Source organism: Camelus ferus, chromosome 11 (assembly GCF_009834535.1).
Source record: "Camelus ferus isolate YT-003-E chromosome 11, BCGSAC_Cfer_1.0, whole genome shotgun sequence".
Lineage (NCBI taxonomy): Eukaryota > Metazoa > Chordata > Mammalia > Artiodactyla > Camelidae > Camelus > Camelus ferus.
The window spans coordinates 60,233,332-60,247,047 of NC_045706.1; the positions used below are offsets into that span (position 1 = coordinate 60,233,332).

A 13,716-nucleotide genomic window follows, 5' to 3' on the forward strand; every position below is an offset into this window, starting at 1 on the left:
GCCTGGAGGCTGACTCTGACCATGCAGCACTAGTGCAATAATAAACTGATGCAACCCAATATTTATTGATCTGTGCTCTGTAGCACTCTAGATAGGTGAGTCCATTTAATCTTTGCAACCACCTGATGAAGTGGGCCCCTGGGTGACCTATGATGGGAAAGCAGAGGCAGGGAGAGAATCAGCACCACCCCCAGGCTTACATGACTGGTAAGAGCAGAGCTGTATTTAGACCCTAGAACCCACACTCTTAACCTCTATGTGGGTGGAAGGCTGGATGTTTCCTGGGATGGCCTGGTTAGAGCATGAACAGAAAGGCAGAGTGTGGCCAGTGCTTCTCACATGAAGGAATGATCAGAGTCTGCAGCCAGTGCCCCAGGAAAGGGAATAAACAGAGAAACATGTGCTTTTACACCATGGCGTGGGTGAGGCTTCATCTCTCAGAAAACTTCCTGTTTTGGTCAGTAGAACCCTAGTTGGTGGTTCAGGATGACTGGGACCCTGAGGGAGAAGCATCTCCATTGGGAGGAAAAGCTGGACATGGCCAGACATCCTGTCAACCTGGGGAGCTCAGTTTCAGAAGGTTGCCATGATGATCACTTCATGATCCTGTGATCTAAGGGCTGGGAAAAAGTTGGAGAGTCAGGGATGGAAATCAATTTCTTTCAGTAGGACCACGGGTGGTAATGAAGGATGTCTGTGTGGCTCAGAGGGTTGTCTTGCTGAGCTCAGTCTGAAAGACTCAAGGAAGACAAGAAGAGCCCCTTCTCAGGACACACACAAGAGTGACAAGGAGTAAATAGTCGATCAGGACATGAGAGCCCAGAAGGAACTGAGGGTATTGAGGCGAGCGGAGGACAGCGAAGGTCCTTGAACCCTGGAATGGAGCAAAAGAACAAGGGCTGCACAGATCCACTTGCTTCTAGAACCGCTGGTGTCTGTGGAAGGAGAAAGACGAGGTAGCAGCTCTGCTTTGCCCCGCGATCATCTGGACAGAGAACCGTCCTCCAGTTGCAAAGGGCATTGATAGGTCCATGTAGGACAGGGTGGTGGAGGCTGTGCACGTGGTCTCCTGACCCAGAGCTCACTCTCCAGAGATGACCTCACACATCTGCAGTGGTCCAGTGAGAGGAGTGGGGGTCACGACACAGGTGCATGTAGCCTGGAGCTGGGTGAGACTCCAAGTCTGATTTTTGACCCTGGGAAAGAGCCTGACAGCCTTCAACAAGAGCGTTAGGAGCTGGCAGGGACTCCCCAGAAACAAGCCACATCAGACACATCATTTTCCATTTGAGAGACGTTGCTGTGACGATTGTCGCAGACTGAGAGGACCAAGGTTAGATGGGACCCCAGGTGAAGTTTGGCAGGATACACTTCACACTTGCCTAAGTGACCTCACTCAGCAGTGGTGGTGCCTGTGAGAGTGGTGACCCTCAGGGAGGGCGGGCAGTGTGCCGAGAGTCCCCATCAGCTCAGTACCATGGTCTCCTCCCTGTCTTCTTCCTCCTCCTCGTTCTCATTATCATTAGTAAGATTTGGATGGTAGCATTGATGGAAGCGATTTTGGGTGGACTCAGCAGTCAGTAGAATCCAGATTTGCAGTGGTCTCAGAAAGCTGTAGGGCAGTACTAGAGTTTGCCAACATGGCATTTGCAGGTTGGAGATGAACACACTTGGGTTGAGAGCTGCATATTCCCTCACATGGCTGTTGTGAAAATTCCATGAAATAAGGTGTGTTAAGCTCTTAGCATCTCTGGCATGTAAAGACTAGTCGATAAATGGTGACTTGTATATTTAGATCATGAAGCAAACTTGGAGGAAATATTCCATCCTGCAGGAAGACCACATGTCCCAAATTTTAGTGCTGAGAAGAGTGTTGTCCCATCTATGGCTCAGAGCAGTCGGGGTAGTTCTAGAGAATGGACATACATGGCTGTGGTTGGACAAGTTTGCCTGAGCTGTGAAGGCTGCCCAGCCAGGCTGAGTGCAGAGGGACGCACGGGGGCAGCTGGACCATGAGGTCGGCGGGGCAGCCTCCTGCCCGGGTTTGGGAAACTCATCAGGTGGTTCTAAACTGTCATCTGGGGAACAGAGAGAAAGAGAGCGAGCGAGAGAGAGAAAGGTGGAGTTTGTGTGAGTTTGTATGTGTTGTGAGTGTGTGTGGGTGTGGGTGTATGTGTGTGAGTGTATCTGTGTGTGTGTGTGTGTATCTCTGTGAGCTCATGGAAGCTCAGCAACAGGGCTTCAAGCAGACTAGTGAGAAAGGGGGAGAGGTGGCTTTATCCCAGTGGCAGTCATACACTGGTAGACCTGGAAAGGAGCTAATTCAGCCCAACCCCAGTTTATAGATGGTAAATTGAGGCTGAGTGAGGTGGGATGGTAGCTCAGGGTCACTCAGTGGACTAATGTGGCTGCCTTTGCCTCTTCATGAAACACTGGTCATCGCTCATCTCTGATGTCAATGGCAGCCCCTTTGAGGTCAGTTTGGAAAGAATGTTGGGAGAGACTCAGATCCCCCCACTGGTGCGTGGTTTGGACTTGGTGCTGGCCACTGGGGGCTCTGCGAGGGTGACATGGGCAGGGCAACCAAAGCAGGTTTTGGGGACACACACTTGGGTTTCAATCCCAGCTCTGCCTCATCCTTGCAGGGGACATGGGGCAGGGTGTTTACTATTGAAGGATCTGGGTCCTCCTCTTTCAGTGACATGCAAAACACCTGTCACAGACTTCTGTCACTGAGATAGAAGAAGGAGAGCAGATACATGGGCTTCCTTTTACAGCTGGGGCAGGAGGCTGGCCAAGAGGAAGGCTCTTGGCCTTCCAATTGACTGTCCATTGGCCTTCCATTGTTGAGCCCATCAATGTCCCTGTGAGGAAGGCGCTCAGCCCACCTACTCCTCATGGTCCTCCTGGGCTTGGGGGTAAATATTTCTTAATGATGAAAACTCAGAACACTCCTTGGAGTGTGGTCCAGAAATACTGCTCACCAGCTGAGTGGGGTGCTTGAGGATAGGTTTCCCAGTTTCAACAACTCCCTAGTGAAGCTTATCAGGGAAGGGCAGGGATGAATGCCTTCCCAGCAGGGCTGATGGCTCCCTCTCCTCCTCGGTGCCACTGTCACATGTGACCTCTGTGTGTCTCCCCTGCAGCTATGAGCACCTCAAGGGCAAAGCAAAGGCTGGTTCACCCGTTAATTCCCAGCAGGTTGGCACAAAAGGACATTTTACAGTTGACAGGTGAGCAGAGGAGAAGCACGGATGGTCACTTCAGGCAAGTGGAGAGGTGGAGACCAACACTTGTTCCAGGGGCAGGGCCAAGTAGAGATGTGGCTGCCACCCAGGTGTGGGATCAGGGGCCAGGCACAGCCCTGGATGCAACCTGCCATGTCTGAGTGTTTTTTGTCCGGGTTTTATTCTCTGGCCACCTGTGCTACGGGAACTCCTGTCTCCGAGTACTTAAAGTGTCCTGGCACTTCTGATGATTTGGGAGAAAAATTAGCATGCTGAGAAGCAAGGACCAAAAGCTGCTGTAAATCAAGGTGCAAGCATGTTAGAGTTGTCAACCACGTCGGAACTGGCTGGTGGAAGCCTCATGCGCTCTCTTACAGGCTTCTGCTGCCTGGATGCGGACAGGTGCGGGGCAGTACTGAAGCCTGGCCTCTGGGGGGCAGTGCTGTGTGGTATGGTCCCTCTTCCCTGAAGGCATCCTGGAGGAGAAAGCAGGTGGCATTGTGCTCTGAGTCAGGCTGAGTTGCTGCATCCATAGTAGGTGAGGGTTCTTTGTATGCAAACAACAAAGACAGACTCTGGCCAACTTAGACAAGAAAATTAATTAGAAGGGTGGCTTGTCTAACACCACACAGCTAAGGACTGGCAGAGCCTGGACGCACACTGACACTTGTCCACCCCCAAGTTCATGCTTCTATCAGCACTTGGCCCAAGACACCACGGTCGTGGGTGAGAGGAGGTTTTCTATAAGGCCCTGCAGGCTTCATGCTGCGATGTGTCCCTGAAAGGAGGGCTCACGTCTCACCACCTGTTGCTTCCTCTCTCTGCAGAGCCCTGTGGTCCAAGTGTGCTGGCCTCGGCACCAGGGGAGTGCTCCAGTCTCACGGCCCCTCCCTGGCCAAACCCTCCAGAACACTTAAGCCTCAGAGAGTGACAGCTTCCAGAGCATCCACCTTGCTCAGCTGGCCCAGGCCCTGTGGTCCCCATGGCTGCCGGGAAGGGAGCTCTGCGGAGCCCCTCAGCTGAAAACAGATGGAGGCTTAGTGAACCCGAGCAGGGCCGAGGCCGCAAGCCCGTGCTACTGGAGAAAACGAACCACCTGGGCTCTGAGGCTGCTACGGGCAGTGGTGGCCGGGATGAGGCCTATGCCGAGATGGCGCTGTCAGCAGCCCCGGGCAAGCTCAGGCTGGCAAGGCTGATGCCCCAGAAGGCTTGCTGGGAACAGGGGCAGAGCGCCTTCACAGAGGTGCCTCAACTCAAGAAGAGGCTGAGGGGCGGGCAGGCCCAGGAGAGGGAGCATAGTGGCCCTGCCGGCCAGTCTGGCCCCCAGCAGCTGACCCTGAACATCCCCAGGGACCCAGCTGGCAGCGCGGTCTTCTCAGGGTGGCCGAGCAGAGCCCGAGGGGAACAGAGAAGTGCCTTCAGCAAGCCAGCCAGGTGTCCAGCAGGGAGACCCGGGCCAGCCTCCGTCTTGCAGGCAGGCAGACCTGCAGACGCCCTGGGGGAGCTGCTGGGACTCATCCACACAGTGGATGTCACTTGCTGGGGTCGACTTTTGAGTTCCAAGCTTCTGGTGGGTGATTTCTGGAATCTGCAAAGGGTGTCCCAAAACGCTCCTCTCTGTAGCACTTTCCTGGATGCCCCCACACTGTGGCTCAAGCACGCGGCGGCCCAGATACCCACGCCCTCCTCCTTCTCCTCCTCCTCCACCACCGCCTCTTGGGCCCTCCTGCCGCCCACGTTCGCCTCCCTGGGCCTGTCCACCCAGAACTGGTGCGCCAAGTGCAACCTCTCCTTTCGCCTGACCTCAGACCTGGTCTTCCACATGCGGTCCCATCACAAAAAGGAGCAGCCGGGGCCCGACCTCCATTCCAAGAAGCTGAGAGAAGAGGCCCTCACATGCCCCATCTGTCACGAGTATTTCCGGGAGCGCCACCACCTCTCCCGGCACATGACTTCCCACAGTTAACAGGTGGTTTGGAACCTCTAGGTGCAGTGTCCAGCACTTGGCAGTGATGCAGAGCTGGCTTCCTGGGCCTGCCTTTCAAAAGGCTGGTCACTGTTGTCCACAGGGCCATCTCTCTTGGGCCATTGGAGGAGGAACACATTGCTCTCACTGTCTTAAGTCCCAGTTTTCTTATCTGTAAAATGGAGTTGATGACCCCCGTGTCCAAGGGAAGTTGTCAAGGTTGGACAGGAAGATGTGGGGGCAACGGCCAGCACATGCCCAGCAGTGTCATCGCCGAGCAGGCGATACTCATGATCATGGCCCAGATTAGTGAGAAAATCTCAGTGGCAGACACTGCAAAGCCCCTGTTTCCCAAGTGTGGGTCAGTGCGTCGAGCTGAGCTTGGCTCCAGTTTGCTTCCTTCTCTGGGGCTGATGGGCTACTAGGTCAAGCTCCTCTCAGGCTTGTGACAAGACCCCAGGAGGGCAAGTCCCAATACACAAGCACCTCTCAAGCCTCTGCTTGGGTCACTTTCGCTAATGTCCCCTGGGCCAACGCAAGTTGATGGCTGAGCCCAAAGTTGAGGGGTGAGATGTGCCCACTGCCCAGGGGGAAGTCATGAGTGAGTGGATAATCCTACCACAGGATCTGAGGAATTCAACCAACACCTGGTCCGTGGTTCTTCCCTTCTGAATACACGAAAGTGGGAAGATGGAACACACACTCTCACACACACACACACACACACACACACCACTCTTAGCTCTCAGGAAGTGAGCCTGCACAAAACCTTCAGGCTTAAAACACGGTGAGGACTGGGGGTGTTCTGGGTACCGTTCACTGTCTAATGCACGTTCAGTTTCTCTCCGTACCTATGTTGTTTATCCATATTTGTCCTCATTTCTCGTAATGCAAACCTCGGGTCATAAACTCTGTGGTAACACAAGCCAGTGTGTGTGGAAGCCACGTGCTCGGATTTCTTTTGAGTCAGTGCGGTCCTTTTGACCAGTTTCTACCTCACTTTCAGGATTTGTTCATTTCACCTGCAGTTTCCAACCATCCAGAGGGATCAGGCTGGTGGATGGAAGGAGGTGGGGGTCTTGGCCAGTGGGCAGCTCACCCTCCAGACACCCCAGACTCCGCCTCTTCTCTCCATCTCCACAGCTCCCACCTGGCCCACCCCGCCCCATCCCTCTCCCTCCCACCCCCCACCTCCCACCCACACTCCCGTCCATTCTCCACAGCCAGTGGTATCATCATTCACGTACTGGCCTCCCTGGGCACCGTGCTGTGCCAGACTCTGCCAAGGCCGTGGTGGGGGGGCACAGTGAGTTTGGCCCTTGGTCCTTGGTCAGGGTGGGAGATGACTAGGGTGCAGTGTGACAGATGCAGGACAGAGGACTGTGCTAGAGCGCTGGGCACCTCGGGGGACAGGCCCAGGTCAGCCCTGTGGGTCGGGGAGTGGGGTAACCCTGGGGGCCTCCTGAGGAGCTTGGGGCACAGGATGAGCCTCAGCCTGGGATTCAGACAGCGCAGTGCTGGGGAGAGGGTGGTCCTGAGCCGTAGAGGTCCCGGGTACAGCAAGGCCGGTGTGGGGAGGGCTGAGTGGGGAGGTGGCCCTCGGAGATGCATGACATTTCTAGGAGGAATTTAGACCTAGAAATGGCTCTGAGAGACACTCTTAGGGGGCCTCTGGCTGCAGCAGGAAATGTGGGCTGGAGGGGAGGAGATGGACCCCCTGAGCTGTTTCCTCTGCTTCTACAAGGAAGCAGCCATGCTCCCTGGAAGCACTCGTGAAGCACCTGCATTTCTCCAGGGATGCTTGGAGGCCCTGCCCTCCCCAAGGGAGGTGAGGAATGCAGCAGGCCGGGCCCCTTTGGGAGCTGCATGAGGCTAGAATTTGCTTACAGAGAGGCTGTGCCCAGAAGGAGGCTGAAGCTTCAGGGAGTCTCCCTCCCCTGCTGTCCCATGTAGGGCAGGAAAGGGCACCTCGCAGGGTTTGAACTTGAGATGACACACTTGCACTGATGTTCGTTATGTCATTTAATCCGCATGCCATGCCCAGGAGGTAGCTATTCAATCTCGTTATACTGCGGAAGACCCTGAGTCCCAAGAGGTCAGCTGGCTTTCCTAAGACCATGGGTTCAGGAGAAGCAGGGCAAGAATAAGACCCCAGGACCGCCCTACTGGGTGCTCACATCTTTCCCAGCCTGCTATGCATCTGCTCAGCCCGGCCTGGTCATGTGGCATCATGGAAGCTTGAAAGACTAGGACTTAGGGCCCGGCATTGACTCCCCCTCTAAAATTTCAGCATGCACCCTACCCCTGCCTCCAGCGTTTTCTATTGCTCTTCTCTTGAGCACTATTCACTGTCTTGCATACAATCATTTTTCTGAATTACCTTATTTACTGTATCTCCCATCACTAGAATATTCGTTCCTTAAGGTATTTCTGCTGTTTTGTTCACTCCTTTGTCCCCGGCAGCTAGAACAATGCAGGCAAGTAGCAGGCGTTCATCAGACCTTTGTCGAAGGAATGAATGAATTGCTTGGTTCCGGCCTCACCCTTGACAAACCTTGAATCAGCTTCTCATAAAGGTTTTGACGTCTGTCAGACTGTGGGCACAAGCTGTCTTCCTCTGGCTGGTTGGATCGCTCCATCATTCTCTTTGAAATCAGTTTGACAGGCATAAGTGTGTCGTCCCAAAACACAGCAGACACTTGGAATTGGGAGGGACTCTGCATTCCTAGTCCATCCTCTCACTTAAGGCAGTGAGCACTGAGGTCCACTGATGTACAGAGTGATGCAGGGCAAGAGGTGGTGCGGTCCAGGCTAGGACCCCTGAGGTGTCGAGACCGATGTGTCTTCCCTGGCCCGCCCACACTCCTCTGGGAATCTCCAATATGACTGCAAATGGAATTCTTACTAATAGGGACCATGTCATTTACAAGCAAGGGAGACATTTTGGAAAAAACATTAGTTAATTAAATTAATGTTATGAAGAAGCACAAGAAAGTATCTTCTCCCAACTCAGCTTTTCAAGATGGAGTTCATTTCGATGTGGATGCAAGTTGCTTTGCAGCCGTTCAAATTGCAGACACAGAGATGACTTATGGAGGTGACGACTTACAGTTTATTCATGTGGCAGTTCCTACTTGTCACCAGGCTGGGTCCCCAAAGTCCCTATGGCAGTCAAAGCCTGTCTTGTCCCTTTTCTCTCCTGCCCTCCTGTATCTGCGGGAGAGCAGTCACTTTTAATCAGGACTTCGCCCACCCTCTCTCTGCCACCATCCAGACCAGTTAAGCATTGGCGGGTGATGTTGCCACAAAGCGTCACATCAGCAGATATGAATTTCACTTGAGATTTCCAGGGTAAGAGTGGCCACCTTCCTTAAATTCATTTAATCTGCTCTGTACCCCAATCTTGTGGCTCTGGTAGGACAGGCAATCTGTCTTTTAAAGTTCCTCTCCTGTCTCTCCAGTTTACAGTAGGATCCCCAGCACCTCCCACCCAAGGATGCCCTCTCAGCACCATGCGGTGTCCCGTGCTGCACTGCTGTCTTTGCCGCTGTCCTCCAGCAGGCTCGGACTCTTCTCCCAGGATCTCAGGACTGGTTGGTTTGCTGGCAATGATGTCATTAGGCAAGTAACACAGGAGCCCCTGAACCAATAAACAGACAGTCTTCTTGGCTTGCTTCTTGGACAATGGAAGGGAAAATGCCGACAGTGGCTGGAAAAATAGCAAATTACATCTTAATACATTATCGCCCAAGCAACAGCCATTCAATTAGGATTTATAAAAGTCCCCGGAATACGCTAATGAGGCTCAAATAAGACATTCTGAATTCAGATCTATTTATGTTCTCAATTTTAACCAAGATTTGCTTTTCTTTCTGCTTTCACCTGGAAGAGAAGTAAAACCTTAATAAGGCCACGATCCTAGATTTCAACTTCTGGTCAATTCCTGAAACTTAGACCAGGGATTCTACTCCAATGACTATGTAACTGGGTTAATGAAAATGAGTGAAGCCCACTGGGCTTGTGGGGAGAGGAGGGAAGAGGAGGTGGGGGTGGTCCTGGCACCTGGAGCTCCTGTGTCCTGGGGTGAAGGCCCCTCAGTGCTAGGCTGAATGCAGGCCTCAAGAGAGGCCAGAAGTCAGGACTGCATGTGGAATTAGTGATCACTTATTCGGTTGTCTTTTAAAAACTGGTTGCCCAAATGCATGGATTTAAAGAAACATATTAATGGTGGTGGTGATGGGGAGGGGACAGGAACCACCAGCCAGAGACCCCTAACTCTATTATGCACCCAGCCTTTGAGCTGGCTGCATTCTGCTAACCTCATACATATCCACCCTATTCCTCTGGGTACAGGAAGAGAACCCTGCATAGGGGTGAAAGTCAGCAGAAATTGTCCCAAGGTGAACCCCACATCCTTTCTTTTCTTGGAAGGTGCTGGCACCCCCTTGTGGCAGCATGTCTCCCCTGCAGGCTGCTTCTCTTTAGAGAAAGTGTTTCACACACCCTGACTGTTCCGTGAAATTTCGTTTTTTTTTTCATAGTAGAAGTCAGCTGGGAGGTCTACAGATCATATAGTAAGATATGCCTCCCATAGAATAAACCTATTGTTTTAAAAACAAATGATTCTCCAATGTGTTTTGATTTGAGCCACGTCCTAGAAGAGGAGAAATTTTGGAAAGCAAGTTTGAGTTGGGGTGGGGAGGCAGTGCATCCTGGAAGGAGGGCTGGAGTTCTTTCAATTTAACTTTTTCTTTCCCTGGCAATCTTGTATTTTCCTGGCCCAGGAGACAGGAAGCCCGTGGCCTCTGTTACCCTCGCTGTTCTAAGCTGCTTGGATTAGGGGCCTATTTTCACTGCCGGCTGCCCCGATCTGCAAGGCAGCAAGGAGGTCCTTAGGCCAGATGGCAGCTAATCCTATAGGAACCAAGAGGTGCGGGATGGGCGTCCTCCAGCGGGGACCTTGGATGTCGGTTTCCTTGCCTGCAGCTGTGATTTGGGCTGCGTCCTTTTTCCTTCTGCGTTGTATCCTCTCATTGCATCCAAGCTGGTGTGGATGGCTACGGCCCTCACTGACACACAAAGGTGGCCTTCTGCTTCGTGTTGGGCTGCGTGGGCAGATGCAAGGACACAGGAAGCAGGAGGGCGAGCGAGATGGGAGAAGAGCTGGGGTCCTCCCGTCTGGGGCTCCAGCATGGGGCCAGGAAGCTGGGTCCAGTCTCCAGCAAGGATCCTGCTAGTGAGCGTCTAGCCTGTCTGTGGCTGGGGACACCTTGGCGGGGAGGGTGGACAGCCTGGTCCAGCCCCTCTTGTGGCAGGTCAGTGGGTGCCTTGAGGGGTCCTCCAGCAGGGAGAGATCTGAGAAAGTTGCAGAGCAGAGCAGTGGCCCTGGCTGCAGGCTGGGACACAGAAACAGGGAGGAGGCTGTGGTGGGGATTTAGGCACTAAACCAGGACCCCAAGCAAGACAAGGGAGAAGGATGGACAGTGCAGTTTGTTGTAAGAAAATAATCTGTGCCTGGTTGAAACAGGAAAGGATGTCTGGAGAGGAGCCTGGATGCACCCAGTGTTGGATGGGCAAGCTGGGGGCCCAGGCTGGACAGTGGACAGAAGCAAGGAGCTACTCAGCAGGACCTCAGCTGAGGTCAGGCAGGGAACTGCCTCTAGAGGGCGCTGCTGCTGCCCCTGCCAAGTCGGGGCATGGCTGTGCTGCCCTGCACACCGGACATCTGGCCACTGCTACTGCCCACCTTCCCTGGGTCACTTGCTCCAGAAAAACAAAACAAAACAAAACATCCTGCACAGGAGGCTCTGATTGGCCCAGGCAGACCCGCATGTCCATACCCCACTGCCAGGGAGCTAGAAAAGTGAGCTTCCAGGGGGGTCCAGTTTTGTGGAGAGGGAATAGTTATAGATGACACTGGATGAACTCATTTAATCCACACAGCCTCAAAGGTGATATTATCTCTCCCATTGCACAGATGAGGAAACTGAGGCACAGAGATGCGAAGTAAGTTGCCCAGAGTCACACAGCTGGGAAGTGGCAGGGCTGGCCTTCTTACTCCGGCAGACTCAAGCCGGAACCTAATCACCTCTCTCTCTGCTTCTGAGTGAGTCTGTTTCCCACAGGTTCATATGGGGAGCAATTCTCTGATCATCCAAAGGCGGGTGGGGCAAATGCTGATGGCCTGAAGGAGGGCAGATGTCCACTGGGCCAGATGTGTGACCGCAGTGAATTACTGATCCTGTCTGAGGCTCTGAGGTGGAGTTGACCGCGGTGGAGATGATAATTGCGGATGTCCCTCTGGTGTGATGCTCAGAAGCGAGAACTATGTATATCACCTGCCCCAAGAACCGCTCCGCCCCTTCCCCTCTTTAAGACCTGCCGGGATCTTTGCCATCTGCTGACCCCACAGTTCCTCTGGGGCACCTTAGACACGATAAGCTGTAATAGATGCCAGGGGTGCAAATCAAGGAAATCCAAATGATGTGAAAGGAAAACCATGAAAAAAAATTAACAACCGCCAATGACCAGCAAAGTTTTGGATAGTGATTCAGTTATATAATTTATTTTATCTCATTTATTGTATTCTTGGAATAATGGCTGCTGCATTTGAAAATACTGATATATGCTAATTATAAGGATTTAAGAAAAAGAGAAAGCATAAAGAAGAAAGTTAAAATGCCACCCCAAATGTTACCACCTAGAAGAAGCCATTGTTTGATTTAGGTTATCATCAGCTAGCTGTGTGTGTGTGTGTGTGTGTGTGTGTGTGTGTGTGTGAAAGAGAGCAAGGGAGAAAGAGAGAGAGAGAGAAGAGAGGGAGGAGAGAGATTCCTGGAGTGTAAGCATGGAGGGTGGTCCCACATCTGCCTAGATATTAGAAGGTCTAATGAAGAGAAAGGCGAGATCATAGTAAATGTGAAACTATTAAAATTCAATCATGCCCTGACTCTTGCTTGAATTTAGCAGGAAGAAAAGGAGCTGGAGTGAAATCTTCCCTTCCATCAGGGCTCTCCTGCTTTCATGGGGTTGGTGTGAGGGCTTCTAGTGGAGAAACCCCTAGAGATTGGTGGTGGCCTGGATTCCCCAGATCTATGGGGTCTGGGGAGGGGCTGATGAAGTCAGGGCTGTGCCTGGTGCCGCGGGGCAGCGCCTGTGGCAGCTGCAGCCTGGACTCACCAGAGCGCAGGGCCAGACAGTACTGCATCCTCACCCAGGCAGTCCTGGGGCCTGGGGGTCCGGGAGTAGGGACTGGGTGCTCGGGTCCCAACACCCCAGCCCTGCTCCCTCCATGAATTTGGGCAGAGCCCCCTGGTCCCAGGGCACCAGCTGGGGCCTCTCCTTCCCCCCAGGTCACCACGGGGCTCCGGGCTCCCTCCCAGGACCAGCCCAGCTCTGGCAGGGGGGTCTAGGGCTCTGCCTGTTGCAAGCTTCTCACCCTGTTAGGAGTCAGCTTGGTCGTCAGAGCCAGCACAGAGATGGGCCGCACCTGGACGAGCAGGGCAGGTGCCCAGATTGCCACCCAGAGCCACTCTCCCCTCCAGCAGCAGCAAAGCTTGTCGGGGTGCTGCGTGGCACTGGGGCTCACTTTAGTGTCTCTGGCAGAAGCGAGAGAATGAGGATGAGGAAGGAACATGTGAAGGAAAGTCAGACTTGCTGTGTCAGATTGGCTGGGGAGGGCTGGGGGGCAGGGAGGAGAGGCTTCTAAGTGAATCCTGACTTGTCTTCAGGGGTCTGAGGGCTGCCACCCGGAGGAAGATGTGGATTTGCAGCCCGATAGTCATGTGTGTTCTTTGCACGCCCACCGCCGTGCCAGCTGCTGCGCCAGGTGGCATGCAGGAGGAGACGAGGATGAGGAGGATGGTTCCTGTCCCTCAGGGCTCTCAGCAGGGTGGGGACAGAAATGACCCCAGGGCAGGGTGGGAGAGGTGCTCAAATGGGGAAGATGCAAGGGCAGGGAGGGCAGAAGGGAGCCAGTGTGGCGGGGCAGTGACCAGTGACCTCTGGGCCTGCACTGTCCCACATGGGAGCCGCCAGCTGCAGGGGATCGCTGTGCGCTAGACATGCGACATGTGCTGATGGAGATGTCCGGTAAGTGCGGGCCACATAAACCAGATCTCAAAGACTTTGTGCAAAAGCATCTCATTCATAATAATTTTGATAGTGAGCACACGTGGAAAGGATACTACTGTGAATACAGTGGGTTAAATGCAGTATACTGTTAAAATCAATTTCACCTGCTCCTTTATACTCTTCTTAAGTGTGGTGCTGAGAACATGTAAAGTGACACACGTGCCTGGCATCTGTGCCTCACACAGTGATGCTGTCGGACAGAGATGCTCCAGCAGACTGCGTGAGGACCAGGGGTTGGGGATTAAGAGCCTGGGGGGAAATAGATCTGGACTTCATTTCCCTAAAATAACTGTTATGGAGGGGCTGAGCCTAGGAGGGGGTGAGCACCCTGTCCCTAGGTGTTCCAACAGAGAGGACACTGGCAATGGGAAACGGATCAGATGGGTGAGC

The 13,716-nt window shown here is 53.4% G+C and overlaps 1 protein-coding gene across 1 annotated transcript; it reads left to right on the plus strand.

Moving 5' to 3' along the window:
- Nucleotides 1-413: 413 nt before the first annotated feature.
- Nucleotides 414-5,193, plus strand: ZNF488 (zinc finger protein 488). Its single transcript, XM_032490534.1, has 2 exons — nt 414-422; nt 4,162-5,193. Exons 1-2 carry the CDS (start codon nt 414-416, stop codon nt 5,191-5,193), a joined length of 1,041 nt encoding a protein of 346 aa, XP_032346425.1.
- The last annotated feature ends 8,523 nt before the right edge of the window (nt 5,194-13,716 follow it).